Here is a 15,131-nt window from a genome sequence, read left to right as displayed (position 1 = left end):
CCCTTTTAACATATCTTACTTCAACAGTTTGGAAAGAAATCGTAATATTAGTACCATGGCTGATCTGTGTGTCCAACTGTGTGACACTCGGTCACGTCTTTCCCTGCATTATTCTAACACACTTACGTTACACTGAGGCATCACGAAGAGCCAAGTGTTTTACAATGAGGTAAGAACTGTGCTGGGCTCAGTGTGGAGTGCAGCCAGGGAAGACCGCCTCTGTCACAGTCAGGCAGTGTTAGGAACAGCAACACCGTCTACCTCAAGTGACCTACACCGTAGGAATGTATGGCGTGGTCTACTTTACCTCGATGCTAAGTCCATTCACTCACACCGTCCGGTACTAATAGGTTGGTACACCTTTCTACCGGTGACTAAAGACTTCATTTATTTAGAGGATCTAGTGTTTCATCTGACACATGATACATTTGACCTCTCTACCCGGTCGCGACACAGTCGTGACCGGGACCCTTGGCACCAGTCGTTTCCTGCTCTGCTATCCTGGAGGCCACATACCGGGCGAGTCCTGCGGCCAGAATCACAAGTGAGCTGGCCACTGTGGTAAGTCATCTGGCTAATGGCACCAAATGTTTCCATAGGTTAATGGTAGCCGGCGGTAGGCGTCAAGTCCCTCACCGCCACTCCCAGCAGCCTCGAAGACTTCACGTGGGTCGGCCTTAAATCTCAGAACTGGAGGATCACTGTGTCTTCCTCGAAGTCGTCATCTCCAGGCCTCAGCCTTCCGACGGATTTCACAAATAACAGGAGAACGTGTTGTGATCCCTGCTGCTCCCTGTGGCCACAGGTTCCGGTTCTCAGCCGGGGACCTCAGCGATGTCTTACAGGCCTCTGGCGAGGATCACACGGTGTAGGACAGGCCCGGTGAATGAAAGTCCGGCAGACACACGGGCCAATGTCTCGTCCCGTCTCGCTTTATGAAGACTACCTGCTCTGGATGTAATCATTCCTCCGCCAGCCATCTATGAGACGGGTGTGCTGGCCTTACGAACCTATCAAACTCTCCTGTGGCCATGGCTAAGTTCAGGTTGATCCTGTGTGTCACGTCCTACTGGCGTGGTATGGAAGAGGAGGGAGCTCTTCCTTCGTGGCGTCCCGTCTTTCCGGTGTCGTCACCCGAAAACAAAAGGGAGTGGTGGTGGTGGGTGACGCGGGGCCCTGCGTCATGGATGACTCTATCATCTCATAAGGTAACAACAATAACCTCACCAGCCCTGACCACCTCTGGATGTGGGACGCTCTCACCACCTGTCATGTCCACCACTTTATCCTGATAAGTCGTCAACTTTCACATCTGAGGAAACATAAATCTTGAACTTGTGTGTGTGTGTGTGTGTGTGTGTGTGTGTGTGTGTGTGTGTGTGTGTAAATGCGAAATTCGGTATGGTTGAAGGTACAAATGTACCAACGATGTTGAATGGATTCGATGCCTGGGCCATGAAAGGAGGATGTGAGGAGCAAGAGTCGATATGTTGGAAATGAAATGTCTGAGGACTGCGTGGTGAGAGGTGGTTTGCTCGAGTATGTAACAAAATGGTAGGAGAGATGTGTGGTAATAAGAAGAGTGTGGTTGAGATAGCTGAAGAGAGCATGACCAAAGCGGAGACGGAAGAATGGAGTGAAAAAAATATCCTTAATGGTCGAAGCCTCAACATATTTTGAGTGGTTGTGGTCTGTCCAATGGCCGGGTCTGTGAGACCTAGATGTGGACAGGGAGGTGTTGTCCACTCCACTTCCCCCACCATCACTTCACCACCACAAGCTTCAAGTACTTCCATAAAGCTTCACATTGTAATCACCTTACAAGATGAGCTTTAACCGAACCATACATCTTCGTGATGGGTCATTATTTATGTCATGATAGATATCGTCTGTGGAGGCCAATCAGAACACAGGAAGGCCGGGTGTCCCGCCCCCATCCATGGCAGGCTCCACCCACTGGGTTTCTGAAAGGGCGGGTCGATGCGGGGCGACAGACGGTAATGGCTCTCATGTGACCCGTGATTTAAGTCCATAGACTCGTTATACTACTGTTCATCTGCTGTGGGTTCTTGGATCATTGTCTCTCTTGTTCCATGGTCGTGTGTGTGTGTGTGTGTGTGTGTGTGTGTGTGTGTGTGTGTGTGTGTGTGTGTGTGTGTGTGTGTGTGAGGCGTCCTTATCATGCTTCATATTTCGTGTTTTTAGTCGTCAGTTATTTTCGTTGTTGGGAAGACCATGGATGTTACCTGAATATGGCGTAGGTTAATAATGCTATACTACAACTGGCATAATGAATCACACACACACACACACACACACACACACACAATCACTCACTAAGGCTCTCTCACAGAAATGTTTCACTCACTAAGGCTCTCTCACAGGAAAGCTTCACTCACTAATGCCCTCTCACAGGGATGCTTCACTCCCTAATGCCCTCTCACAGGAAAGCTTCACTCACTAATGCCCTCTCACAGGAAAGCTTCACTCCCTGAGGAGCACTAAGGGAGCCTCCTCAGCCACTTCACATATCTTCATAGATCCATTTTCCCCAGCCTCCTGTGGATGAGTGTGTCTCAGTCCTTCTGGAGTCAGACCGCAAAAACACAGTTCATCTATTTACATTAAAGTTGGTTCCTGTTTCTCATTCCAATCGGTTTTACTCTTTCAAGTGTCCTCCCATTTTCCTTAATGACTCTTTTTCAGTAACTTAAAGACTGTGTTTATCTTCAGCTGCTTCCGAAAAGCACTAATCCTCTTTTCCCCCTGTTACCTCAGCATCGATCTCTCTTCTCAACGAACAGTGCGATATGTCAAGTGTCCTAATTATCTGGTAACGATGCACAACATCAGAGTATGAGGGACTACATGCCTTCTGAGCCATGTATTGTTCACACATCTGGATCCTTCAAGATACCGTGAGGGCCATGTCGTGCTCTCAGCGTCTGCCGTGGTCCTCTCTCCTTCACACCCTGGTGACAGTGACGTATGATGTCCCCTGAAGATGATACACTGTGGGTGGGGCTCAGTGCTCACTCCTCCACACAAAGTCCTTCTCTCATCAACCCTTCCTTCTGAAGACTGTTGACCTCTCCGTTCCTTTACTGAACGTGTTCCTGAGATGTTACGGAGGTGTTACGAGGGTCTTCTTGTTGTGCTCCTGAGGTGTTCCTGAAGTGTTCCTGAGAGGGTGTTCCTGATGTGCTCCTGAGGTGTCCCTGAGGTGCTCCTGAGAAGGTGTTCTTGATGTGCTCCTGAAGTGTTCCTGAGGATGTTCCTAATGTGCTCCTGAAGTGTTCCTGAGGTGCTCCTGAGAGGGTGTTCCTGATGTACTCCTGAGGTGCTCCTGAGGGGATGTTCCTGAGTGCTCCTGAGGGGATGTTCCTGATGTGCTCCTGAAGTGTTCCTGAGGGGATGTTTCTGATGTGCTCCTGAAGTGTTCCTAAGGTGCTCCTGAGGGGATGTTCCTGATGTGCTCCTGAGATCTTCCTGTATATCTGTTGTGCTCCTGAGGTGCTCGTAAGGTTTTCCTCTAGTGTTTCTGATGTGGTTCTGGAGTTTGATCCCATCCCATCCTTTGGTTCACAACATTTCTTCCCCTCTGAGACATTCCTATGCCCTAAGCCTGATTCTTAGGCCTACCATTCCTTGCTCTATTGTCCCTTGGTAATCGGTGGCTGGTCTCACTGTCCCATCTATAGCCCCCAGCTACTGTGGCTCCTGCTTGCTCGGCCTTTGAAGCCGGCGCTGCGCGGTATACAGCCTTTGTGCTCTGGTCCACGCACAATCAAAACAAAATTGCACCTGTTGTTGCGACCGGAGGTGAAGTCATTGTCTGCTGTATATGGTGGTGGCACCACGGGCGATGCCGGCCTGATTATCTTGTTGGGGGGGAGATGGTAATGCCTATTCCCAGCCATCATCACTCAGGCTTAGCGTCACACTACTCAGCGATCAGCAGCGCCGGTCTCGGTGGGCAGGTGTGCTACAGGGGGGGGCAACACAGGTGTGTCCTCACTTTGATTAAGGCTCTCAGGGATCATGACGTCAGTATACGAGGGGGAGAATCAGATTCACACAAAGTGATATGCTTCGTTAAGGCACCACACCTGGAGTATATTCCCTATGTGAAATTTGTGCGACAAGACTCCTCAGTTACCATGACACCAAACAAATATATATATATATATATATATATATATATATATATATATATATATATATATATATATATATATATCATCCCTGGGGATAGGGGAGAAAGAGTACTTCCCACGTATTCTCTGCGTGTCGTAGAAGGCGAATAAAAGGGGAGGGAGCGGGTGGCTGGAAATCCCCCCTCGTTTTTTTTTTAATTTTATTTTCCAAAAGAAGGGAACAGAGAAGGGGGCCAGGTGAAGATATTCCCTCAAAGGCCCAGTCCTCTGTTCTTAACGCTACCTCGCTAACGCGGGAAATGGCGAATAGTATGAATAAATAAATGAATATATATATATATATATATATATATATATATATATATATATATATATATATATATATATATATATATATATGGGCACAAGGGAAAAAGAATACTTCCCACGTATTCCCTGCGTGTCGTAGAAGGCGACTAAAAGGGGAGGGAGCGGAGGGCTGGAAATCCTCCTCTCTCGTTTATGATTTTCCAAAAGAAGCAACGGAGAGGTGGGTCAAGTAAGGATATACCTTCTAAGGCTCACTCATCTGTTCTCAACGCTACCTCGCTAACGCGGGATAAGGCGAATGTGTATGAAAAAAAAAAAAAAAAAAACTGAGGCACATGATGCTCATAGCTGAGACCTGACAGTATCTTGTGGTGATGACAACACGAGTCTTGAGGGAGGAGGGAAGGTACTACCAGAGACCCAAGACTGGAGGACCTCGGGTTGCACGACGTGGAGACGGGCCACACACACACACGCGCCACTGTGAGGACGGACGCAATGGGTTATCGCTGGGGATACACATCAGTGTGACCTGAGACACGGCCATGGTGTGTACGTGCTTGGCGGACGTCAGCGTGATAGAAGGGCCACTTGATAACAGGTGGGTGGACACCAGGCTGCATCCCGAGGGTACGGCACCACGGATTTACTCTGTGGTGAGGCTTGGGGCACAGTGCTGGGCCGGGGCAGATGGCGATATTGAGAGAGAGAGAGAGAGAGAGAGAGAGAGAGAGAGAGAGAGAGAGAGAGAGAGAGAGAGGAGAGAGAGAGAGAGAGAGAGAGAGAGAGAGAGAGAGAGAGAGAGAGAGAGAGAGAGAGAGAGTGTGTGCGTGTGTGTGTATGTAGCTGCTGTGGGTGGTGGGTAAATACCTACCTACGAGTACCTACTATGAGAAGCAGGACTGCAGGTGTCGGGGAAGGAGGCACAGCGGGGGACCTGCTGAGTGGTAGGGAGGTGCCGGGGGTCAAGTGAGAACAGCAACAGCCTTAGCCGACCACTGTGACACGCGGGAGGCGGGGTGGTGCGTCCTGGGCAGACTGTAACCTGCCTGGTGTAAGGTGTGTACAGGCAACACACTCGCTGGCTACACCCGCCTATTCACACATATGAGAAAACTGCAGTTCTCATGTCATGATGGTATGTTTACCCGGGAGTGAGGTGGGTAAACGAGTATGGCAGTCATGAGATGTAATACAATCAACATGACTACGTTGTACATGACACATGGAAGATTAACGAGTCTCCGCTTCAGCCGTAGGTTTAACGTAACTGGAGACGATCAACGAATCCTTACTCGTGGTAGCAGTACACACATGCCTGCCTGGGTGGCTGATGCTATCCTGTGAAGCTATACTACATCATGTGTGAAGAAGAGGAGACTCATAATCACTCGCTCGTATCACACCACCTCCTGACTCACTGGCTCCAGGCAATGATCACCCCTGTGATGGTACGCCATAAGTGGCAACTGTGGTATACACTGTTTACCTGAGCGTCCAAGGAAGACTTCCCCTCTGGACTAATTTACGTAAAACATTTTTATGAAAAACGTTGGTTTCACCGTCTATATACCTATATCATGCATGACACACAGCAATATTAACGGGAATCGTTTTGCCTTAAAGAGAATCCCAAACAATGTGTATCTGAAGCTTTCTAATCAATATCATAATAAAATGTATGAAAAACAAACCCTGAAAACAGAGTCTTTTATCTTTAACATCAAGTCATTATATAGTAGACTACAGGAACCAGTACCTGAGATTCTCAAGCCACACGCACACACACGCACACACACACACACACACACACACGCATGCACGCACGTACGCAAGCACGCATGCACGCAAGCGCATGCACACACACACACACACACACGTCCTCAACCCACAGCTAGTGGCCTTGTGATCACTAACGGTAAGTGGCATTACTGGACCATGTTGTGCCTGCAGCAGTGGTCAGCAGGGCAGGTGAGGAGGTGTTGGTCAGCAACATCCCAGAGCCAGAGCCACCACCACACACACCACAGCTAGCCAGGATATCATTCCTCACCAACACCACAGTGTCAGCTGGTGCTGATCCTCACCAACAACACCACAGTGTCAGCTGGGTGATGATCCTCACCAACACCACCACAGTGTCAGCTGGTGCTGATCCTCACCAACAACACCACAGTGTTAGCTGGTGCTGATCCTCACCAACACCACAGTGTTAGCTGGTGCTGATCCTCACCAACAACACCACAGTGTCAGCTGGTGATGATCCTCACCAACACCACAGTGTTAGCTGGGTGCTGATCCTCACCAACAACACCACAGTGTCAGCTGGTGATGATCCTCACCAACACCACAGTGTTAGCTGGGTGCTGATCCTCACCAACAACACCACAGTGTCAGCTGGTGATGATCCTCACCAACAACACCACAGTGTCAGCTGGTGCTGATCCTCACCAACACCACCACAGTGTTAGCTGGGTGCTGATCCTCACCAACACCACCACAGTGTCAGCTGGTGATGATCCTCACCAACACCACAGTGTCAGCTGGGTGCTGATCCTCACCAACACCACAGTGTCAGCTGGGTGCTGATCCTCACCAACACCACCACAGTGTCAGCTGGTGCTGATCCTCACCAACACCACAGTGTCAGCTGGGTGCTGATCCTCACCAACAACACCACAGTGTCAGCTGGGTGCTGATCCTCACCAACAACACCACAGTGTCAGCTGGTGCTGATCCTCACCAACACCACCACAGTGTTAGCTGGGTGCTGATCCTCACCAACACCACCACAGTGTTAGCTGGGTGATGATCCTCACCAACACCACAGTGTTAGCTGGGTGCTGATCCTCACCAACAACACCACAGTGTCAGCTGGGTGCTGATCCTCACCAACAACACCACAGTGTTAGCTGGGTGCTGATCCTCACCAACACCACCACAGTGTTAGCTGGTGCTGATCCTCACCAACACCACAGTGTCAGCTGGGTGATGATCCTCACCAACAACACCACAGTGTCAGCTGGGTGCTGATCCTCACCAACACCACCACAGTGTTAGCTGACATCGTTCCCAGCCACTGGCAGAGAAGCCTTTGCTGTACCGCAGTCATTTATAAACGTCAGCGATACACACAGGGCCGGGGTGGGCCAGGCTGCTGGACTCTATAGGGTGTTCCGTGACGCAGCTTCTGCGCAGCTGGAGCCCTAGGGAAGGTCTCGCATGTCATCATTCCAACATCGTGAGGACGACTTGAAAAGATTAAAAAGATTTTAAGGCATCAGAGTTCTATTCTTGTGCCGGCTGGGCTACAGCAGGTGTCTTCTCACCATCGGACTCTGCCAGCTGTGCTATAGCATGTGTCTCCTCACCACTGGACTCTGCCGGCTGTGCTATAGCATGTGTCTCCTCACCACCGGACTCTGCCGGCTGGGCTACAAGTATGTGTCTCCTCACCACCGGACTCTGCCGGCTGTGCTACAGCATGTGTCTCCTCACCACCGGACTCTGCCGGTTGTGTTACAGCATGTGTCTCCTCACCATCGGACTCTGCCGGCTGTGTTACAGCATGTGTCTCCTCACCACTGGACTCTGCCGGCTGTGCTACAAGCATGTGTCTCCTCACCACCGGACTCTGCCGGCTGTGCTACAGCATGTGTCTCCTCACCACCGGACGGAGTGATAAAGACAGATCTCTGTGGTCTGCCAGGAAGCCAGTGTCCGTACAGATACACAGAGGGCGGCTTGGGCCTTCCTTCAGGAGGCTTCTGTGGGCAGGGCAAGGTGATGGCTGCGGGCGCCAAGTGGTGCTGCCTTCCTTACATCGAGAGCGGCTGATGGAGTGGCTAGAAGACCCACCTGGTCCAGTCCAGGCACGTCTGCCTTCATATGACCACTTCGGCACATCCTTACACTCAGCCTTCTCCTATCATATCAATCTTCACCTGCAGGACACACAGTGTAAGCTCATGAATCAACTTTGTAAGAATTTATGCCACAAACATTTACCCTCTGGGGACTGAGAAACACTCCCTGTAATCCTTTAGCACTACCTCTCACAGCACGAACCTGGGTTGCAACACTGAACTCCCTGCTGATAACGGCAGAGATAAAAGATCGAAGGTTATCTAACGATTTGTGGGGTTCATTAAGTTTAGGATCAATTTCACACTTACAAGTGTGGCTGTACTGGATGACATATGTATAACATAAACATTCTTGACTTTTTGATTAACTTTCACAACTTCCCGAAGTTAACAATGGTGGTGATGTGTTGTGGTGGTGGAGGCTGCTGGAGGGTTGACAGATGACCTCACTATTCTTACTAAGTACGCTCGACCTCCCTCACTGGCGTCTATACAGTATCCTGCCTCATTCATGTCTTCCGAGAGAATTCTTCATCCTTTCTCTTCACGTCGTAATTAAGAATCATTACGTCTTGGCAAGTGTGAGGCGTCACCAAGGGTCGGGGACACACTCTAAAGTACAGTCGTAATGATAATAATCTTACACGAGTCTCTCAGCGTCGTAGTGGACACGTAGGTCGTCCATCCTAGTCGGCTCTGGTCGTGTGGGTCACTTGTCCCCGTCTGTCACCAGTGCTGGTGGACGTGGTGTCGCTGCGTTGGGTTGTGAAGCAGCTGACGGACGAGAGGCCCCACACCTATGGTGTTGCCTGGCTGGTGTTGAGAGGGGTCGGTTGAGTCACCTCTACCACACACACACACCGTGTGGCCCACATTGGTACACCAGCCATGGGTTAGGCAGTACACCAGTTGGTCATTCATCACGTCATCTTTAGAATACACACACACGACGAGCCGACCAGGCTCGCCACAGGTGTGGTGGCACCTGCTCCACCAACGTATCGAGTTAGTCCAAACATCTGAGTTTCACATGATACACTAACATTCTGAATATGTGGTCAGTCTCGACCACTCGACTTCAAATATTCCTACAGATATTGTAAACTTACAAAGTCAAAATCATTTCGTCTCATAATATAAACTATGAGTAGGATTGTCTGTTCCTTGGTCAGGAATGGTACAGTGGACAGTGACAGTGGGACATCCAGCGTCAGTTTTGCCTCACCTCCAGCGTGTACACGTAAGTGCTATCCCAGGGGTCTCCTTCGTCCTTCCAAATGCCATTGACGTGGCGCCTCCCGCCGCTCACCTGATGACTGGCCACGCCAGTACCATGTAGCGGTAATGATCCATCACGGTGTTTGTAGAGGCAGAGGGAAGGATGGAACTCCACTTATCTGTCTAATGGAATCTCTCCAATTGTTCGTGATCGTTGACGTCTGGATGGGAAGGTCCAGGGGCGATGCGAGAGGGGCTCTACAGCCGACACACAACCAGGTGAACCACAGCTCACCCGAATGAACAAGTTTTTGTCCACCATGTTATTCACCTGATTAATCTTATGGATATTGTCTTGACGGGTACCATTAGGCCACTCTCCCGGCCATCACCCGACACAGCACTCATATTTCTTATATTCAAATATATGTTACTCGATTCGACTAGCACGTAGCCACCATGAGGTCACAGTCAATTCGTGTCAGACGTTTCCCGCTGTGGATTACGAACGCAGGACGATGGAGTATGCTGGTCGTAAAGGTAAGACAGTTTACATGGATGATCACTCGGGAAGGACATTACTGCCTTTGGTCCTAACTTTACATTCTCGTCACATAAACACAATATTCTGGCCGACCGTGAGCCCAGCATGGAACGTGTGGTGTGAGCGTCATTGTGCATCCGTCAGTGTGAGCGTCCCTTGCCAGCTACACCTTCTTGAGACTAGTTTCGCTTGAGATTATTTCTAGTTTCTTTTAACTCTTGGTTTTCTGATGGATCCGCAGCCCGAAAGGCAAGGTGAAAAGGCCGGGCCATTACATGGTCGTGCTGAAGTACCCTTGTGGTGAAGGGTCGTACCGTCATCCTCTGAGAGTTATGACCTCCAGTCGTAACCAGAACACAGTGCTGCACTCTGGTGAAGGTTTACCAAAACCAATAACCACTCGACGTCACAACATGAGCCACACAGCACCAGTGTGTAAGCTGACTCCTCTGCTAATCTTGTATGTTTGCATTACGAGTGTGTATACCCTTAGCCAGCGAGGTCCTCTGTCGCAACCCTGGCATCATTCATATTCCTCATCCATCAGTCTCCCAAACTAGGAATTCTATAACCATAAGGGTTGGCGCAGCATGGGCGGGGTCGTGCTTATAGCAACATAGGGTCTACGACCTCGGCTAAAGGGCGGCAAGAGATAACAAAACCTTCCATCTGTAGCGAGGAGCAGCATTCCTGAGGACCTCGCAGTTCAGGGAAGAATTCAGAGAACCAGAGCAGTAAAAGTCTGACCAACTTTTTCCCTTCATCGTTTGATGGGAGACTCAACATGTCTTCTTCTGTGTGTGTGTGTGTGTGTGTGTGTGTGTGTGTGTGTGTAAATAGATAAAGAGTGCTACCGGGCTCCTTCTGCTTGAGATTACACCGCGAGTGAATGGTCAGTTGACGATAAAGTCTCGTGAAGGAACTTCTCGCTTCAAACGAGTCCATCCTGCCCCTGCTAATGAGTTCAGTGCACCCTTGGAGATGCAGACCTCACTGATCAGGGGTCACTACGATGATGATGATGATATAATAATAATAATAATAATAATAATAATAATAATAATAATAATGATAATAATAATGATAATGATAATAACAGAAGACAAACCAAACTGGGGATGACAGGATGAAATGAAAAAGACTTGAGATTCGGGGCGTGAACATGCAGGAGGGTGAAAATCGGGCACGGGATAGAATGAATTGGAGCGATGTGGTATATAGGGAGCGACGTGCTGTCAGTAAACTGATCTAGGGTATATGGAGCAGCAGGGGAAACCATGGAAAGGTCTGTGGATAGATAGATAGATAGATAGATAATTGATATATAGATATAAAGAAGAAGAGTGCGATAAACATTTAATGCTTAACTCCACGTTAGCGTTGATGCAGTGTGGGCAGGTATGGTGGTGAGGCAAGGCGTGGGGCTGCACCCCGGAGGCGCACAAAGAGATTAATGAGACCAGAGGGTAATGATGAAGCACCTACCCCATCCAGTCGCACACGCCTCCCGCTCACACCTGCAGAACTCACAGCAACCCTGAGAATACCTGATGCCCTTGGTGAATGACGCCATGATACCAGAGGTGTCATGGAGTGCCTGACCCTCCCCAGCCGCCCTCTGCGGACCTGCTGTGAAAACCAAGACAGTTGGCGAGCTCAGCGAGAATGCAGTTTCCCAGCCGACCTGAGGCAGAGAGGGAGGCGGAGACCCCCAGCTGCGGGGGAGAGTGAAGATGCCCAGCTGAGGAGGAGGAGGAGGAGGAGGAGGAGGAGAGATGAGGGTCGACCGGTGACGAAAACTAGAGGAAGAGGAGCAGCCCATCAACTTAGAGGAGAGCGGAGTCGGTAGTGAGGACGGAAGGGGAGGTGGTCCACAGCGGGTAAGAGGAACTGGCAACACAAGCTGACAACAGAGAGAAGGTAACAGGTCCCTGACCCATGAGAGGAGGGAAGTGAACCTCGAGTCCACGAGCTCTGGAAAACCCTGAAGAAGAACTCCTTCAAATTTGGTCTCACGATCTTGTGGCACCTTTCCTCACGGTGTGGGTCCTCATACCCGTACACCTGCGCCCTCTCTCCACACACCACAGGTGCACGATGGCCATGTCAGACGAAGTCTTACCGCTTCAGGACCGTAACTGATAATGAGACATCACATACCACCTCATATGTAGGGGTGCGTCTCCACAACAACATACTTTTTCCATCTTTTACATTCTCCTTTTAGAACTCTCCCGCTAGATTTCGGGAATGCCATGTAGGGAAGGCCTCCCCAGTGGTAGTATGTAAAGCCTACACCTCTAGTAGGTACGGGGTCCACCCGCTGTGACCGAGGGATGCACCCGCGCCTCTCCCTCACCTGTAGACGGTATCCAGCGGCTGGTACACGATCTTGCTAGTCCGAGACTGTTAACAGATCCCACTTGAAATATCATGCAGAAAATGTTCTCCATAGTCTCGGCGTGTAGCAGCTGGGTCAAGCAGGATCCCGTCCGTCCGGTGTCTCTAAAACTATAGTGGCAGTACACTGACACGCGCAAGCGTTCCCACATCTTCGCCGAGGGACTACGTGCAAGTCGTGGGTACATCGAGGTCTTCAAGACACTACACGTCTCTGATGGATCCGTCTACCCCGACCCCGACGATACATGTCAACGTTGAAAAGCAACAAACGGTGTTTAACCTTCCCAGCGGCCGCCATGAACACGTCACACACAATAACAACACCTCCGAGACTTGCAGCTTCCTCAAGTGAATAAGTTCTCCCAAGGCGCCGCTCCTTCCTCCTGCCCCTCATACAAGGGCGCTACAGGGGAGGAAGGTACAGTTACTTTGAACGAAAAACTTGAAATCACGAAGAACAAAATATAAAATAGTAGTCCAAGCCGAATACTGAGAGAAACAGAAAGCGAATAATGAAGATTTTTCATTTTTTTTCTTACTATTCTACATTTCCCGCGTTAGCGAGGTAGCGTTACGAGCAGAGGACTGAGCATTTGTGGGAATATCCTCATTTGATCGCCATTTCCCGCGTTAGCGAGGTAGCGCCAGGAAAACAAGCCAAAAGACGCCACAGTCGTTCACACTGTCTAGCTGTCATGTGTAATACACTGAAACCACAGCTACCTCTCTACATCCAGGCCCCACAGACCTTTACATGGTTTACCCCAATCAATTGTCTTCATTTACCTGTTGTACAGCTTATGCTACTGGAACAGTAATAAATAATTTCAAAAGAAAAAATAGAAATATGTTATTATTTCGTAGCTAACCCATCTGGAGGCCGCGTCCGAAATTTTACTATATCCCACACACACACACACACACACACACACACACACACACACACACACAGTTTTTTATCAGTTGGCCGTCCATTAGGGAGGGGCAGTTTGCCAAAATGTATCATAGATATGGTGGATAATAATGTCTTATCGATTAAAAACAGGTTACGTGCCGCGTAGCCAGTCAGGCTTGTTGCTGACATTTACAATATATCGTATATTTTCACGAGAAATTATTATATGCTTCATTTTCTGTATAAAATTTGCATAATGTATTTCTTGCAAGATTTATAAGACGTGTCTGATGCTTCTCGGGTCATCAGGAACCCAACACGACCGAACCATCGAACGTTGTCATCTTCCTAAGTTTACCGTTCCTTTGTTTGATTTTCTTTTTTCTTTCAGTTTATCAGATTCTACAGGAATTCTTTATTTCATGAACACCCTCCTACTTCTCCAGACGTAGCAGTGCTTCTCTTAATTCCAGCTAAACAAGAGCAATAAAAAAAGCTGACAAAATATGATCCTAATTTTATTTTCTCTGCCAACAGATGTCGTTATTTTGTTTACGTTTATGCAAAAATATAGATAGACATGTTGACGGTGGTCACCTACTGAAGACTACTGTCAAATTCGTTGGTTCAGTTACAGACGGGTATTATTGTATGCTCCTTGGTCACAGGTAAATCATTTAACGATACGGAATTCATACTGATGAAACATTAGTATAATGAATGTCTGGCCATCCTGGGAATGTGTACTGGTGGGTCGGCCAGCATGGGCTGAGGCGCGAGCCGAGGGGTCGGGAGTTGCCTCACTAGCGGAATGGTAGAGTGGTCAATTTGGTCCTTCACATGGGTTACTACCTCTCATATTGCTTTACAAACACGACAGCACTAAGGTGGAGCGAAACTTCACGAAGGTATGAATGGACCGTGTGGTTTTTTCAAATGTGTTGGTATTATGAGCAAAGCTTCTACCTTCCTCTCAGCACGACCCTCAGGTACGACGGTGTGACCTCTGACCAGATCAGAGGTCGCTCCATCATACTTCAGGATCAACCCGTCGTGCTCAAGGATCGCACTGTTGCCCTCAAGAAGGGAACTGTTAACAACAACTTTCATAACAGTAATGTTTGTTTTACATTCATCTGTTGCTACAATGTGGCAAATTCATGTTATTGTAATTTGCCCTACACAGGCTGGCGAGGATGGCGACCGAAAGTCCAGTATCACAGTATGGGTTGTGTGGGTGGCTTTAGTGTCACCAGCTGGAGCAGATGTGCTCCCTCGGGTGGGTTGCGTGAAGCAGCTGGTTGGTGTAAGTGGTACACTGTTTCAAAAGTATTGATAAGTTTTAAATATGTTGGACTGTAGTCTACTGTCCTGCGCCAGTCTAGCATATAAGGAGCGGTCCCACTATCTTAGACACGGTAGGAAACTAAATGTCTATCGCCCTATATACTGGTCTTGTACTTTGGTGGTGCCACTTTGTATGCCACAGTAACAATATGGACTGAAGAGATCAGCAGCGGCCGTGAGAATACTGCGAACAGGACAGCCTTCAAACTTCACCGAGGAACCAACTGCGGACCAAATGGAAAACTTGGTCAACGATCATCAACTCTTGACTGTTTTGAGCATGTCTAAAAGTTTGACCTGATTGGTTCTCAGAAAATTCCGCGCTCTGGATCGACAACAGATAATTGCCTCAAGTCATGAGCTGCATCAGCTGTATGTAGTCACCCCAGCCA

General features: G+C 48.9%; 1 protein-coding gene across 5 annotated transcripts in view; it reads right to left on the bottom strand.

Annotated features, from left to right (window-relative positions):
- LOC139766241 (hatching enzyme 1.2-like) overlaps window positions 1-15,131 on the bottom strand; it is a 100,057-nt gene that overhangs the window by 24,822 nt on the left and 60,104 nt on the right. Inside the window, exon 1 of one of the 5 annotated variants that reach the window (XM_071694594.1) lies at window positions 8,977-9,085. The exons of the other annotated variants lie outside the window; for them this stretch is intronic. Within the exon in view, the coding sequence (XP_071550695.1) occupies window positions 8,977-9,017 (41 nt within the window). The 5' untranslated portion in view covers window positions 9,018-9,085. Of the gene's footprint in view, window positions 1-8,976; window positions 9,086-15,131 lie in introns of those variants that run through there. 5 annotated transcript variants of the gene reach the window in all.

Source organism: Panulirus ornatus, chromosome 57 (genome assembly GCF_036320965.1).
Source record: "Panulirus ornatus isolate Po-2019 chromosome 57, ASM3632096v1, whole genome shotgun sequence".
NCBI lineage: Eukaryota > Metazoa > Arthropoda > Malacostraca > Decapoda > Palinuridae > Panulirus > Panulirus ornatus.
The sequence above is the reverse complement of the archived record's forward strand: the minus strand, read 5'-3'. Positions and strand labels throughout refer to the sequence as shown.